The 16,949-nt window shown below is 50.4% G+C and overlaps 1 protein-coding gene across 6 annotated transcripts; it reads left to right on the forward strand.

The window, feature by feature from the left end:
• Window positions 1–13,245: 13,245 nt before the first annotated feature.
• On the forward strand, window positions 13,246–15,828 carry LOC119359487. Of its 6 annotated transcripts, none has more exons than XR_005172559.1 (5): window positions 13,246–13,644; window positions 14,733–14,882; window positions 14,975–15,014; window positions 15,228–15,349; window positions 15,493–15,828. XR_005172559.1 is itself a non-coding variant. In XM_037625660.1 (5 exons), exons 1-4 carry the CDS (start codon window positions 13,429–13,431, stop codon window positions 15,259–15,261), a joined length of 447 nt encoding a protein of 148 aa, XP_037481557.1. In that variant the 5' UTR covers window positions 13,246–13,428; the 3' UTR covers window positions 15,262–15,349; window positions 15,493–15,828. The 6 variants fall into 6 exon arrangements, 4 of the variants coding, with proteins under 4 accessions (XP_037481557.1, XP_037481558.1, XP_037481556.1 ...); XR_005172558.1 differs by having other exon boundaries at window positions 15,284–15,349; XM_037625660.1 differs by having other exon boundaries at window positions 14,733–14,889.
• Window positions 15,829–16,949: the final 1,121 nt, after the last annotated feature.

Here is a 16,949-nt window from a genome sequence, read left to right on the forward strand (position 1 = left end):
TTAAGTTCATAAGAACAGAGTAACACATTAAGTAAGATGATATGATGTAGCGGGATAAACTCAAGAAATATGATGAAACCCCATCTTGTTATCCTCGATGGCAACAATACATACGTGTCGGTTCCCCTTCTGTCACTAGGATCGAGCACCACAAGATTGAACCCAAAGCTAAGCATTTCTCCCACTGCAAGAAAAACCAATCTAGTTGGCCAAACCAAATCGATAGTTCGAAGAGACTTGCAAAGATATCAAATCATGCATAGAAGAATTCAGAGGAGATTCAAATAATTTTCATAGATAAGCTGATCATAAATCCACAATTCATCAGATCTCGACAAAACACACCACAAAAAACTATTACATCGAATTGATCTCCAAGAACATCGAGGAGAAAGTGGTATTGAGAATCAAAGAGAGAGAGAAGAATCCATCTAGCTACTAGCTATGGACCCGTAGGTCTGTGGTAAACTACTCACGCTTCATCAGAGAGGCAATGATGTTGATGTAGAAGCCCTCCATGATCGAATCCCCCTTCGACAGGACGCCGGAAAAGGCCCCTAGATGGGATCTGATGGATATAGAAGGTTGTTGTATGATTTCCGGTTCCGGCAAAACCCTTAAGGTTCGAATACTGGGGTGTGCACCAAGAGCTTCCTCCCCAGCTCACGCTCTGCAATGATCTCAAAACCTAGCTCACCCAACTCGAAGAACAAGGGACACAAGAATTTATACTGATTCGCGCCACCGATGTGGTGTAATACCCTACTCCACTGTTATGTGGTGGATTGCATTGTGGGCTGAGGATGAACAAGTACAAGGGAAGAACAACCTCCTGGGGAGAGGTGTTCTTGAGCTCGGTGAGCTGGTGCATATGAGGGTGGAATGGATCTGATCCCCTCCCTAAGGTGATGGCTAGTCCTATTTATAGAGGCCCTGGTCCTCTTCCCAAATATTAGGAGGGAAGGGATCCCACAACGGCCAATTTGAAGGGGGGCAACTAGTACAAGCTATCCTGACAAAAGGTGGTCTTCGCCTGCCAAAGACTCTGGTGGTCACACCATCGTGGACTCCGTGATGACCTTCTTCCTGCCGTCCTGCTGGTCTGGGTCTTGTTGCACTGATATGGAAACCTTTGCCTGATGCCTCGGGACTCCTCGCCTGCGCCTGCTCCTTTAGCACCAAAGAGGCAGCTAGTGCTCTGCGCCCGCCTGGCACCCACCTGGCCTTTGTCCTCATGGCTCACGTCACGAGAACCTCATGAGGTGCCCCTCACCTTGATCTCTCTACTCCTCGCGAGCCAGCCTAGCGAGGCTGCCCCTGAGGAGGTCTTGTGTCATCTGCCTCGTGAAGCTTTGCCCCTCGCGAGCGTCTTGAGTGTTTGCTAGTGAAGACGGGCCGCACCAGGCCGCCGGGGGAGCCATGTCGTGGGCCGCAGGTAGGCAATTCTGGGGACCCCCATTCCCAGAACGCTGACAGTAGGCCCCGGGCCCAAGGCGCGCTCGGACTTGGCTTCGAGGAGAAGCCAAGGGGCAAGTGCGGAGCGCTGCGGGCCCCAACCGCCTGCGGCCTCGATTGACACATGGCGACTGACGAGACATGGACGTCCCCACCTCCCCATGCAGCCTTGATATCCGCCTGGCTAGGCGGCCACCGCGACCTACAAGGTTATTCCCTCGTCGCTGGCGACGTACTCCCCCAAGTCTTCAGCCTTCCCGCAACGACAGCTTCTCCTTCCAATCTGTCCTGGGCTCCGTCCTCTCCATCGCCATGGCACCGAGCCGGAGAAGAAAAGGGAAGAAGAAGCCCCCAGTCCAAAGCTGAACCACCTCCGGCCTTCGAGCCAGTCGTCGAATGGTCGGTGGTGCTCAACCAGGAAGCCATGAACAAGGTCTGCCTTGCGCTCGTCGCTGATTTCAACAAATGGGAGAAGACGGTGGCCTGGCCCGCATCTCGCCCCTCCATTGATAGGACAGTCACTGAGGTCCATACTTTCCTGGATGCCCTTTGGGCTGGCCTGATCCCCCCTTTCTCCACCTTCTTCAATGCCGTGCTTTCTCATTACCAGATCCATATGCTACACCTAGATCCTCAATCCATCGCCTTCCTTGTTGTCTTCGCCTTCGTCTGCAAGGCCATGGTGGGCATTGCTCCTTCCTTGGCCCTACTTCGCCACTTCTTCTCACTGCACCTGACCGATCCTTAGTAGTGCTCAAGATGCCTGAGCTTCCATGCCGTGGCTGCGATGACCGGCTTGGGGATTGACTTCGAGCTCCCTCCATCAACAAGCGGGTTCTGGAAGCGGTGGGTGTCCGTGGACGTTGGTGTGCTCAGCCCCCTACTCTCGCTTCCGTCGGCACCCGACGTTCCCAACTCTAGCTGGGGCCACGAGAGGCTCGCTGACCTTCGTCTTGCCTACGTCTGGCTCCGGTTGAAGAGGCTGAAGGATCTTGGCGTGTCTGCACCCATGGTGGTGAAGGAGTTCATCCGGCGACGTGTTGCCCCGCCTCAGCGCCATTCTCGACCAATGTGGACCTTGTCAGGTAGCAAGGACCGCATGAGGCTTCACGAGTCTGGGCTTCCCCTTGAGGCGCAGCAAACTGTGCTTGAGATCTTGATGGGTGACCCGTCGCCAGCCAACATGCCGGAGGAGGGTTGTCTCTTGTACTGCTGCTCAAACAAGGCGGATTTCGCGAGGCAAATGCCCCCTTTCGATGAATGGGGATTACACTCGGCCGGTCTTGAAGGGCCTCACGAGAACCCGGTCCTCGTGGCTCCCTTGCCCGCCACCAGCGCGGCGATCTCCCCGAAAGTGGGCGCAGGGGGCAACCACCATCGGCCGCTGGCGTCGCAGCTGCTAAGGAATTGGCCCTGCTCGAGGCTCCCGCAGGGCCGCCCCACGGGCCTCCAGAGAGTTGTCTTGAGAAAGGGGCCAGAGGGGCGTGGCAGCCTGATATTCCTGAGGCCACAGCCCCCGAGGCCTTGGTGGGTCGCCGCGAGGCGGAGGATGGCACCCTGAGGTCGCCCCCCTCAGGAGCTACACCAACTGCGCCCGGGGCAGGTGACCGTGCCCTGGGCTTCGGCCGGCTTCGGCTGAACTTTGATGCGCTCCGGAAGAGGAAAGGGTCTCCAAGCTGCAGCGGTGATGCCTTCCGGCCATTGAAACAGAGGAAGTATATCGCCATAGACGAGTGAGTACCTTATTTTTGTAGATCCTTGAGTGTTGCTTCCCCTGCTGACTATGGCTCCTCAGGGTCCCTTCTGCTAGGGCGGCGACATCTCCGGAGAAGCCACTTCCCCCTGCTTCGAGTCCCCCGTCGGTCTTGAGCGCCCCAAGCTAGCGCGCCGCACTTGGCGCGAGGTCAGCCGAAGGGGAAAGTGCGCCCGCCTGGTGCCTCGAACCTGCGTTCTTGCCGTCCCTTCTTTGTGGCCTTGCCTGGGGGAGGAGGTGTGCCAAGGCTCCTCCCCTGGTTATTGACGGTGGACGGATCACCTCGGCCTTGGCCTCTTCTTCGAGCAACGAGCCTTTGCTCCTCCAGGCCTCCAGTGAGACCCGAAGGGCGACCGGGAAAGCACCAGCCTCCAGCCCTCTACTGGGAGGAAGCGAGCCACTCCGGACTCCTTCGACATCCTCTAGCGTGGGGGACAGACCCGGTCGCGCGCTCTAGCTTGCGCGCAAGCGTGGTGTTGTCCGCCACGAGCTCTTCTGGGAGGCGATGGGTGCGCTGAGCAGGCTTGGGGAGGAACTCATGGATGTTGACGCTCGTCTTGAAACTGAGGGCCTTCGGCTGATGGACGAATGGCATCAACTGAAGGTGGCCATCAACCTCGGGCGCCTCCAGCATGAGCATGCTAGCGCGGATGCCGAGGCATCCCTTGCAACCTTGTGCGAGGCCAATGCTCGAGCATTGGAGGAGGCCAGGGAGGCAGACCACCGCCGTGAAGTCGCCAAGGAGCGCCGGCGGGAGCTCGAGGCCCAGAATGCCTTCCTAGAGCAGCAAGTGGAGGCGCATAGAGCTGCCTTGGCATCGATGAAGGGGGCGCCGTCCGACGAGGGGGAAATCCTAAGGCGCGAGGAAACACTGATGATGGAGGCCACAAAGCGCAGCCTTGAGCTTGAGAGGTTGGAGACGAGGGAGCGTCAGGTTGCTCAGGCGGAAGAGACCGCCAGCGCGCGCGAGGCCAGGATCCAGGAGAAAGTGGACCACGGGGTGGCGGAGGCCCGCACTAATCTTGCCAATAGGTACGACCTGAAGCTGAAGTTCGTGGAGGCCAAAGCTGAGGGCAGGACCACTGCCCTCAGGTCAAGGTCGGCGGAGGCAGAGCAGTGCGAGAAAGCCGCCACAGCTGCCCTGATCTCCGTGCAGGCCGAGTTGGCCTCCGCCCGCGCCGAGCTGCTCCCGTTGCAGCAGTGGGTTATTGCTACTGAGTCCCTTGCGCAGCAGAGCATGGAGGAGGCGCTCCAGCGACAGACGCTGCTACGCGAGCACGCCCCCATGCTCCGGGACCTCGGGACGAGGGCCAACCAGGCGTTGGGCCCCATTTGCGACGAACACGCCCCTCATACCCATGCAGAAGACTACGCCAGCCACCTTCACTTCTTCACTGATATTGTGCCATGCTTGGAGAACCAGGCTGCGAGGGCTCGCGAGCTTGTCGCGGAGAAGAGCCGAGACCACCTCGGGCGCGTGTTTTCCTGCGTTTTCATCTATCTCCAGAACATCAGTCCTGATTTTGACTTTGACGCCGCCATCGCCCCGGTGCCCGAGGTCATCCGGGACGACCTAGCACGCTGGGTGGACGACAATGTGGATGATCTGGTTAGGGCCTTCTCCTCCGAAGACGATGCGGTGGTGGTCGTGGTGGACGAGGGCGGCGCGGTTGATGATGGTGCCAGCAACAGCGACAGTGGTGCCAGCGACGCACCTGATAGCGACCCGGAGGACGCGGTGAGCGACATGTCCAACTGAGCCCGCACTCCTTTGTTTTGAACCTGCATGCAAAAGTTTGTTCATGACCCCTCAAGGCATAAGAGCATTTTTGGGGAGGGGGAGCCCCTCATGTAATCAGATACTGTTTTATTCCTTGAACCATACATAAAGCGTGCTTTTGTAAGCTCGCGAGCCCCTTGCGAGCGTGCGACTGTAACTTACCTTGGCCCTGGCGGGCTTTACACTAATTTGGTTGCTGCGGATGTGTATTTTCTTGAGGGGAGTTCTTTGCGGGCTCGCGAGGCTTGGGGCTCCTGAGGAGTCTGCTAATCCACCCGAGAGGGCCTCACGAGGAGCGAGCGCCAGTCATGGCGGGGCGCGCGTGGCGCGCGTTCGCAATGCCCAGCCCCCACTCGCGAGGTGGTCGAAAGGGGGAAGGTGGCAGACGCAAACCTCAAAACAAGGCACGAATCTAGAAAACTCATGAAACTAATACGAATGAGAAAAGACACCTCCCGCGATTGGCAATGAAAATATGACTTCAAATTCAAATCCAAAGGTTGCAAATTGAGCTACAGAAAAAGGGGTTGAAAACAAAAGGCCGCGTCCGACACCTAGCTAGTCTTGTTGTCTTCTCACCAGCGCGGAGCCTAGTGCCTTTGCCGGTCGTGAGCTTAGTCATTGGGGGACAATGTCGACAGCCAGCGCGGAGCATGGCGCTTCCACTAGGACGTGGTCGGGAGCCCATGAGGCCTAAGGGTGGCTCTTTGGAGACTCCGGGGCTTGTACAGCCCCACTCATTATTATGTGAGAGTGTCATGGGCGGAGACCTTCACAGGCGCGAGCCTTTCTTCATATCACCAGACAAGGGCCCTGCCTTGCGCCACCCTCGACCATCGTTGGGGCGTCCGAAAACCAGGATGAGACCAAGGGGTGGAGGGGACTCCAGCGGCGCCCTCGGCGACCACGGGACCTCTGCCGGGGGGGAGAGCTTGCTGGCACCTCCCCGGCAGAGGACCTACCTCCGGGTGACGGCTTGCCCCGCGTGACATCGGGGTGGGCCTTGCTCCGGACCCCTTTCGCGCAGCCCCCACTGTGCCGCCCCTAGCTGCGGTGGGGTTGCAGCGCTGGGGGCATCGTCCACCGACATGGCCTGGTCCACCTGCGATCCATGGTTAGCGTAAGCATGTTCCTGAGTTATCAGCGGTACCCTGCGGTGGTTGCCGTCGGCGGGGTCGGCGAGGCTCCTGGGTGGCCCATAGAAGGCCTCGGCTTCCAACATCTCTTCTTCCCAGCCCGGCTCATGGAATGTGTAGGGGTCGTCCTCTGGCGCGTACTCCTGACGTACCATGCGGGGGACATAGGCTTCCTGGGCTGCCTCGCCGGAACCTCCGCCAAGGCACCCCGCGCCCCAAGTCGCCGAGCCCGGCGTGCCTTCCTAGTGGTCGTGGGGTGGCGCTCGATTGGGACCGTGAGGAGCAACGCCCGCACCCACGCCACCTAGGGGAGGTGAGGGCGCGACCGGGTGCCCTACACCTCCGGTCGTGCCAATGCCGACGAGCCCTCCTGGTGCACCTGGGAGTATGCGGGCACAACGAGGCCCGTCATCTGACCTGGACACAACTTGAGATGTGAGTAGGGATCAGAAAGGTGGTGTACCCCTGGCCGTAGCATCCAATAGCTCGGCGACACGTTCCAGCAACGCGTCGCGGCCGCTCTCCATCAGCTGGCACCACAGTAGCTCCCGAGCCACCACGAGCATGGCTCGCATGTTCGCCTGTTCCCATTGGGTGTGTGGCGTCGTCGCTGCTGCGTAGGTTGAGGATCTTGCGATGGCCTGCACGCGCCGCTGCATGAGGGCGACAGACGTCGATCCGCGTCGCCCACGTCCGCGGGTGTTGGGCGGCACGCGGGCCGCCTGGAGCGCGGAGTTGAGGTCTTCTGGAACGGATGGAGGTGCTCGAGCTGGCCGGGCTGCCCGGCGGTCGGCCTGGGTCCTCGGATCGTCAGACATCGGAGATGCGGGGCGGCAGCGGATCGGTCGATGGGGAAGAAAACCTTGGTGCACCCCTACCTGGCGCGCCAAATGTCAGATTTTGGGTTCCGGCAAAACCCTTAAGGTTCGAACACTAGGGTGCGCACCAAGATCTTGTCCCCTAGCTCACACTCTCGCAACGATCTCAAAACCTAGCTCACCCAACTCAAAGAACAAGGGACACAAGAGTTTATATTGGTTCGGGCCACCGATGTGGTGTAATACCCTACTCCAGTGTGGTGTGGTAGATTGCCTTGTGGGCTGAGGATGAACAAGTACAAGGGAAGAACAACCTCCCGAGGAGAGGTGTTCTTGAGCTTGGTGAGCTGGTGCGTATGAGGGTGGAATGGATCCGATCCCCTCCCTATGGTGATGGCTAGTCCTATTTATAGAGTCCCTAGTCCTCTTCCCAAATATTAGGCGGGAAGCGATCCCACAACGGCCAATTTGAAGGGGGACAACTAGTACAAACTATCCTGACAAAAGGTGGTCTTCGCCTACCAAAGACTCTGGTGGTGACACCATCGTGGGCTCCGCGATGACCTCCGTCCTGCTGGTCTTGGTCTTGTTGCATCGATATGGAAACCTTTGCCTGATGCCTCGGGACTCCTCGCCTGCGCCTGCTCCTTTAGCACCAAAGAGGCAACTGGTGCTTTGCACCTGCTGGCACCTGCCTGGACTTGGTCGTCATGGCTCACGTCACGGGAAACTCATGAGGTGCCCCTCACCTTGATCTCTCTGCTCCTCATGAGCCAGCCTAGCGAGGCTGCACCTAAGGAGGTCGTGTGTCGTCCGCCTCACGAGGCTTGGCCCCTCGCGAGGGTCTTGAGTGTTTGCTGGTGAAGATGGGCCGCACTAGGGCGCCGAGGAGCCATGCCGTGGGCCGCAGGCAGGCAAGTCTGGGGACCCCCGTTCCCAGAATGTCAACAGTGGTGGAGGTGGACAAGTGGTTTCGTGGCTCCCCTGGAAGGTTTTGGGGTATTTGAGAATATATAGGCGGAAGAAATAGGTCGGTGGATTCACGAGGGCCCCACAAGGGTTGGGGGCGCGCCCTACATCCCTAGGCGCTCCCTCCATTCTTGTGGGTGTCTCGTGGCTTCCCTGACGTGTACTCTAAGTCCTCTGGATGTCTTCTAGTCCAAGAAAAATTATATCGAAAGTTTCATTCCGTTTGGACTCCATTTGGTATTCCTTTTCTACGAAACTCTAAAACAAGGAAAAAACAGGAACTGGCACTGGGCTCTCAGTTAATAGGTTAGTCCCCAAAATCATATAAAATATCATATGAATGCTTACAAAACATCCAAAACAGATAATATAATAGCATGGAACAATAAAAAATTATAGATACGTTGGAGACATATCACCTGCCTCCTTGGTTGTGCATGAAGCGGAAGTTCATTTTGATGCAAGTTCTCATCCAAGGCCCTAAGCAACCCGACAACGACATTGATGTGTACCTAAGGCCACTAGTTGAAGAACTTTTTACAATTGTGGGATATAAAAGGTGTACGTGTGTGGGATGAGCACAAACAGGAGGAATTTTACCTACGAGCGTTGTTGTTTGTAACCATCAATGATTGCCCGCTCTTAGTAACCTTTCAGGACAGACAAACAAGGGATACAATGCATGCATGCACTGTTTAGATGAGACTGAAAGTATATATTTGGATAAATGTAAGAAGAATGTGTACCTCGGACATCGTCAATTTCTTCCGATTAGGCATCTCTTAAGAAAGAAAGGCAAGCATTTTAAAGGAGAGGTAGATCATCGGAAGAAGCCTGGCCACTGGACTGTTGATGATATATTTGATATGTCCAAGGATTTAAAAGTAATCTTTGGAAAAGGTCCTGGCGGACAAACTATTCCGAATGATGCTGACGGACACGCACCCATGTGGAATAAGAAATCTATATTTTGGGAGCTACCCTATTGGAAAGTCCTAGAGGTCTGCACTGCAATCGACGTGATGCGCGTGACGAAGAATCTTTGCATGAACCTACTAGGATTCTTTGGCATGTATGGGAAGACAAAAGATACACCAGAGGCACAGGAGGACCAACAGCGTATGAACAAAAAAGACGACATGCAACCAAAGTACTATCAAGGTCCAGCCAGCTACGCTCTTACCAAATAAGAGAAGGAATTTTTTTTTGAATGCCTGAGCAATATGAAAGACCCGTCTGGCTTCTCGTCGAATACAAAGGGAATAATAAATATGGCAGAAAAAAAATCCAAAACCTAAAGTCTCATGACTTCCACATGATTATGATGCAATTACTTCCAGTTGCATTGAGGGGGCTTCTACCGAAAAATGTTCGATTTGCCATTGTCGAGCTATGTGCATTCCTCAATGCAATTTCTCAGAAGTTAATCGATCCAGAAATCCTACCAAGGTTACATAATGTTTTGGTCCGATGTCTTGTCAGTTTCGAGTTGGTGTTCCCCCATCCTTCTTCATTATTATGACGCGTGTCCTAGTTCACCTAGTCAAAGAGATTAGCTTTCTGGGTCCTGTATTTCTACACAATATGTCCCACTTTGAGAGGTTCATAGGAGTCTTAAAGAAATGTGTTCATAACCATGCTAGGCCAGAAGGAAGCATCTCCAAGGGCCATGAAACAGAGGAGGTTATTGAGTTTTGTGTTGACTTTATTCCTGACCTTAAGTCGATTGGTGTTCCTCAATTGCGGCATGAGGGGAGACTGAGCAGAAAAGGCATGCTAGGAAAGAATTTAGTAATAAGTATGGACATGCATTCTTTCACTCAAGCACACTACACAGTTCTTCACAATTCCACCTTGGTGGCTCCCTATATCAAGGAACACATGGATATTGTACGCTCGAAGAACCTGAAGCAGTCTGACCCCTGGATTAAACGTACACACATGGCGACTTTCGGCGGTTGGTTGCAAACACATCTCATGAATAACACCACTGTTGGAGATGAGCTGTACTTGTTGGCCAAGTCACCATCTTCGACTATATTGACTTCCAAAGGGTACAAGATAAAGGGGAATACATTTTACACGATCGTCCAAGATAAAAAGAGCACCAACAAAAATAGTGGTGTCTGCTTTGATGCAACAAACAACAATAGGAAAAATGACACATATTATGGTTACATAGAGGATATATGGAACTTGACTATGGACCTTCTTTTAAGGTCCTTTGGTTTCGGTGCAAATGGGTCAATCTGACAGGAGGCGGGGTAAAGGTAGACCCACAGTACGGAATGACAACAATGGATCTCAACAATCTTGGGTACACAGACGAACCATTCATCCTAGCCAATGATGTGGCGTGGGTTTTCTATGTGAAGGACATGGCTACAAAACCGAGAAAAAGAAAAGATAAGGAAGCGAATACATCGTACGATGAGCCAAAGTGCCACATAGTTCTTTCAGGGAAAAGAAACATCATGGGAGTGGAGAATAAGACACACATTTCAGAAGATTATGAAAAGTTTGATGAAATTCCTCCCTTCATAGTGAAGACTGACCCAAGCATCCTGTTAAATGATGAAGATTCTCCATGGTGACGGTGCAATAATAAGCAAGGGACACACGCGAAGAAAAGTTTTATACCGCAAGATCTCACTCTGGGATGTGACCGGCTTCACCGACATCACTTTCTCTCTAGTGAGTTTCCGGACTTATAGCTGGAAAGTCCCACATCGGATAAACCAGAGGGAATATTTGTAAGAGTTAGGGTATATATGTGTTTTAGGTGTTCCTAGGTGGACTCCAGAGTGTCAGAATCCAACCAAAAAGCTAGGTCATTTTGACATTTGAAACATGATTTTTGAACAATTATTTATTAAGTTATGAATTCTCAATTATTTCCATCCTTTTAGTATTTTAATTATAGTGGCTGTACAGAGGGGTAAAGTGAGGGTTTTCACCCCTCAATTATTGAGCTATGGAAGATAGAGAGTTACTGGAGGTAGAATATGACTAGGGTGAGCTCTGGTAAAAAATTGAGCTAAAGGAGAATCCATTTGGTACCCCAATCATTGACCACAAGATTTTGGTAGAAGATGTTTGATGATGAATAGAGGTACTTAGAGGAATCCAATGGTTTTGGAATTTAATAGGAATGAGATTGGTATCAATTTGAGCTAGGGTGCAAATTTTAGCTCATTTGAAGAAACTTGGCAATGTAAATATTTCAAACCCTAGAAATAGACAGAAATGGTTTTGACATGCTTTGATCAAGTTAACTTGTTCTCCAACTTGTGCCACTTGATGGGGGTGATCCTCATGACCATCTGGCAATGTAGTAAAAATTTCAGATCAATGGGAGAAAGTTGCCAATGTAACTTTGTCAAACCCTAGAAATGGGTAGAATTAGTTTTGGCATACTTTGACCAAGATAATTTGTTCTCCTTGATTCACCACTTGGCCTAGATGAATATTTAGACCATTTTAGTAGGTGTGCCAAGTTTGAGCTCATTTGGACATGTTTAGCAATGTAAAGTTGCTCAAACTAGAAAATGGACATAGATGGTTTTGGGGGAATTTGATGATGTTATCTTGTTCTCGAAGACATGAAACTCGGCAAGATCATCAAACTAGTGGGGCGCCCCTGGCTTTTAGGCCCGTCATGGACCGTCTTGACCTAATCTCTGCACTATAAATCCTCAAATATTCCCCCTATACCAGAGGGCACACTAAAAATAGTTTTCTGGCACCACAAGCTTCTGTTCCCATGAGATCCCATCTTCGGACCTTTTCAGGCACTCCGCCAGAGGGGATTCGATCATGGAGGGCCTCTACATCAACCTCACTGCCCATCCGATGAAGTGTGGGTAGTTTACCATGGATCTAAGGGTCCATAGTTAGTAGCTAGATGGCTTCTTCTCTCTCTCTCTTTGATCTTCAATAAAATGTTCTCCTCGATGTTCTTGGAGTTCTATTCGATGTAATCTTCTTTTGCAGTGCATTTGTTGAGATCCAATGAATTGTGGATTTATGATCATATTATCTATGAATATTATTTCAGTCTTATCTGAACTCTTTTATGCATGATTAAGATATCTTTGTATTTCTCTTCGAACTATCGGTTTGGTTTCGTGAACTAGATTGGTTTTTCTTGCAATGGGAGAGGTGCTTCTTTTGGGTTTAGTCTTGTTGTGTCCTCACGCAGTGATAGAAGGGCTAGTGAGGCACGTATTGTATTGTTGCCATCAAGTACAAAAACTGAGGTTTATATCATATTGCTTGAGGTTATCCCTCTACATCATGTCATCTTACTTAAGGTGTTACTCCGTTCTTATGAACTTAATACTCTAGATGCATGCTGGATAGCGGTCGATGTGTGGAGTAATAGTAGTAGATGCAGACAGGAGTCGGTCTACTTGTCACGGACATGATGCCTATATTCATGATCATTGCCTTAGATATCGTCATTATTATGCGATTTTCTATGAATTGCTCAACAGTAATTTGTTTACCCACCGTATGCTTTATTCAAGAGAGAAGCCTCTAGTGAAACCTATGGCCCCGGGGTCTATTTTCCATCATATATTTTCAGATCTATAAATCAAAAAATCTAAAAATACCTTGCTGCAATTTATTTATATTTACTTTAGTTTTCTTTTTTATTTATATTTTATACCTATCTCTATTAGATCTCACTCTTGTTCGTGACCGTCAAGGGATTGACAACCCCGTTTTCGCGTTGTGTTCAAGTGTTTGTTAGTTTGTGCAGGTGCATATATTGGAGAGTTGCTTGTGCCTCCTACTGAATTGATACCTTGGTTCTTAACTGGGAGAAATACTTATCTCTACTTTGTTGCATCACCATTTCCGCTTCAAGGGAAAAATCAACGCAAGCTCAAGAAGTAGCAACGCCGTAGGTGCCGGCCCCGCATCGCATAGGCCATCGCAGCCGCGTTCCTGCACATGCCCGAACGCTGGCCGCCACTGTTGAGCTCGTGGCCGTTGTCTTTCACTACTAGGGAAAAGCTTATACACAGACGGTTACTAGTAGCGCTCTTTATTTACCCACACTACTACTATTTACTAGTAGCGAGCTATAATGACCCGCACTACTAGTACTATTTACTAGTAGCGCGTGGCAAAAAATAACACGCTATTAGTAAATATTCTCGACCGTGCCCCGCGGACAGACTGTAGTAGTAACGTGGGTTTTAAACCATCGCTATTGCTAACTCGATATCTGTAGCGCGGGTGAGATACCCTGCGCTACCGCTAGCCTTTCAGTCCCATCCCCCATCCTGTCAACTGTCCCAGTCCACCCACTCCCGCACCCCACCCACCCCCGATTCACATCCCCTCCACATCCTCTCCTCTCCTCTCCTCTGCCGATGGGATCTCTCCCTTTCTCCGATCCATGCCGAGATCCTCCGCCGTGTGGCCGCACACGCGTGTAGCCTTCCTCCACCACCCGGCCGACCAGGCCCATCTTGGCGGCCAGCCCGGGCTGCTCCCCGCCGCGGCATGGAGGCAGGGCGGTGCGGCGGCCCCGAGGGCGATCCTAGTGGCGGCGCGGACGGTGCAGACCAACAGGTAGCAAGCGCATGGGAGGAGCAGTGCTGCCGAAGCCGGCGCTGGGAACGAGCTGAGGAAGCCGCCGGCTGGAGGAGCTGGAGGTGCAGCGGGGATCCGCGGCTCCGCGCCCTGTCCCCAGTCAGTCCCATCCGAATCTCGCCGCAGGTACTGACCCATTGATCCATCTCCCCCCTCGCCCCCGTTTCTTTCCTCGATCCATTGACCCATCGAACCATCTAGATAGGACTGGTGTCGAAGCTAGAAGATCAGGGATTTGAGGGTTAGCTACGTTTTCTAATGTGTAATTTCCACTAGTGAACAATGGATGTACGGATTCCATTGGGACCGAATAGTGGTATACCAGATTCGCCCTGGATAGAAAGTGTTGAGTGACAGGTTCATTTTGTATTGGGATCTCAATAATGATCTAAATGATTCAATAAGTGTTTAGTAATTATAGATTATTAATTTTTCCGAACAAAAGATGTCCCCAGGACTGCTAGTTCCTGCGACCATCAACCCTGTATTAATTTTTTTCCACTGCTGAAACTATATGTTGCATACTGTATACATCACCTAGCCGACCATCAACCCTGTGACAAATTGGAGGGTCCGGTCGTTCGCATTTTATTTTGAGAGTCATTTCTCGTACACATACATCACTGATAGATAGGGACTTCTCAATGAAAAGATAATTACACGGTAATATGTAGGCCTAATTTTATCATATGATAAATCCCAATGATTGACAGTTAGTGTGGTTGTAGAACTAAATTGCCAAGTTGAACACCAATAGGAAGAGCTTAAAATGCCGTATGAAAGATTGTGAATATACTTGAAAAGCAATGAGCATGAGCCTGCCTACCTGATGCATTGAACATATATATTCATTGCTTATTCCTTGTCTGGTGGCAGTGGCAAATGAATTGTGCCAGGTTGCTGCTGATGTGGGTACTATCCTGTGGTGGGGACATTTTTCTGGATAGATTATGGGGCGTAGCTTTCAAGAATAATTGATTGTGGTTCTGTCCAATCTTTTGCCGAATACAACATATTTGGGAGTACAAGAAAAGTAGTAAAATGGCGAGAAATTTTTTATATGGAATTGTGTTTTTGTCCAATCTTTTGTCGGATTATGTGGAAACTGCAACCGTGATCTCTATATGTTACTACTTTAGACCACATGGCTGATTGATTATGCTTCTCAATTCTCAAAAAGTTATGATTTGATAGAACTCTCTCTGATGCAACAGTGGTTTAGCATGGTGGTGCGAGAGTGTTGCGGCTTGGTTTGCGAGCTACAGACCTTATCAAGCAGCAAAGTCATCTCACATATGCCGCCGACGAAGATGCATATTTATTGGCTGAGGGAGCACCAACACAATTCTGATGATTCTACCAATGTTGCTTGTTTGTTCTATTGTCACCGTTTGTTTGATGCTCTTTTGGCAGCCAGTACCATAATTGTACTTATGTCAAATTGCTCTCTTTTCAGATTTACTTGCAAGGACCAGAGGGTATCTGATGCTGCGCAGGTAAATCTTACATGCCTTGTCATTAATCATTGTTGGTGAAACAAATGTCACTTGAGAAATCTCATCCCATTTTTCTTATTAATAAATATTGTTACCCACATTATCTTGACTCACATAATGATATTTTTCTTTAGGATTCATGATTTTTTTTCTTTTTTCTTGTTATTATGCATTACTACGAGTTCATTGTATTAAGATTCCTTGCAACTTCAGGCACTTGAGCTATTTACAGAAGGAGGGGACCTGACCTTCTTCATGTCTTGTGGCAGTGTCTTCCTTTGATTCATTCATGCAACAAAGAGGGGACCTGGCCTTCTTCATGTCTCGTGCAAAAAGTAAGGACTAGCCTCCGGATTTGATGCATGTGCATGTGCTAAAAAGAAAGAAAACACCCTAACGGATTTGAACTCTGATGCGTACTAACAAGTTTTCACTTTCCCGACGTGGACGTATGGGTGATTAACACTGACTACGACAGCCTGGTGGGCGTCGTGCTCTTCAACCACTTAGAGGTGGACTTCGACGTGAAGCCCAGTGACCGCGCCGCATGGATGATCGTCCATGTGATCACGATGCTGGATGTCGCCAAGGTGGAGGACATCGACGCCATCTTTCGGGGTGAGGGAGGATTCGGGTCCTCCGGAGTCTGAACTCCGAGCTTTGGTAGATACATGTAGAGAAGTGGTCTGTTTAGGCTGGTGGTGGAACACAACGGAATGTAGCCACCTTCGGTTGTGTGTGTTTAATTTATTTTGCACTGGACGTGTCCCTGATTTCTATCTATGAATAATGCACGTAATTTTTATTTTTTTAATTTATTATTTGTTAGTAGTAGCGCTGGGGAAAACTAGACGCTACTACTATCTAGCATAGTAGTAGCGCCTAGTATACTAGAAGCGCTACTACTATTTTGATAGTAGTAGTGCAGGGTTCAAATAGTAGTAGCGCGGGTGCACCCATGCTACTACTAACTATTAGTTGTAGCGCGATACTAGTAGCGCGCGTACCCGCGCTGCTAGTTGCCATTTTACCCGCGCTGCTAGTAGCCTTTTTCCTAGTAGTGTTTGTCTACCACTTGTCCGGCCACCCCCCATCCGATGTGCACCGGCGAGAGCTCTGCCACAAGCCCACCAGCGCCTCGATTGGTGGCCCGTAGGCTAAACCCGTAGGTCGCCACCGCATATGCCCTCGCCGGCGGCTTAAGTCCGGTGGGTTGGACCGCATTTGACTGGGGGTTTGACGTCCCCGAGTCAATGACATGTGGGTCAGCCCCCTATTAATTATTTAGTTTAAGTCTAATTGAATTGGTTTAGTCACTGAGACTGACACGCGGGTCCCACTGGTTAGTTTGACCTGGGCCGTTCCGTTGACCCACTAACGTCAGCATGATGTCATGCTGATGCAGTAAATCATTTACTGGATTTTCTTTATTTCTAAATAACCAGAAAAATCCAGAAAATGGTTTAAACTAAAAAAATTCATAGTAATTCAACCATAGATCAGATGGAAAAGATTTATATATGAAAAATGCTTAGATAAATCCAATCTATCCATTGGTGTTGGTTTCATGCATGACAAAAGTAACATAACCTTGATGTTTAGCTCAAAATAACTAAATGCACTTTGAAAATTCAATGTTAGGTTTGGAGTTCAAGAATTCATAGAAAATTAATGGTAGCTCAGAATGAAATAATTTATATCCGAAGTGAAGTCCCATTTTGCACCGAAACCGCCCCCGCCTCCAAAGGAGATAATACATGTGAAACATGTAGAGCATTTTGTGGAACTTATAGAGAGAGCCCCAGCACATGTGCAGAATAGACCATCAGACTATGAGCGCTCTATTAGGATATCATATCATGAACAAATGCAACAGTCGAAACGTACAAGTAGTAACAAAAGCGGGAAAACAGTTCCCCAGCTTGGAGAACAGGC

Source organism: Triticum dicoccoides, chromosome 2A (assembly GCF_002162155.2).
Source record: "Triticum dicoccoides isolate Atlit2015 ecotype Zavitan chromosome 2A, WEW_v2.0, whole genome shotgun sequence".
Taxonomy (NCBI): Eukaryota; Viridiplantae; Streptophyta; class Magnoliopsida; order Poales; family Poaceae; genus Triticum; species Triticum dicoccoides.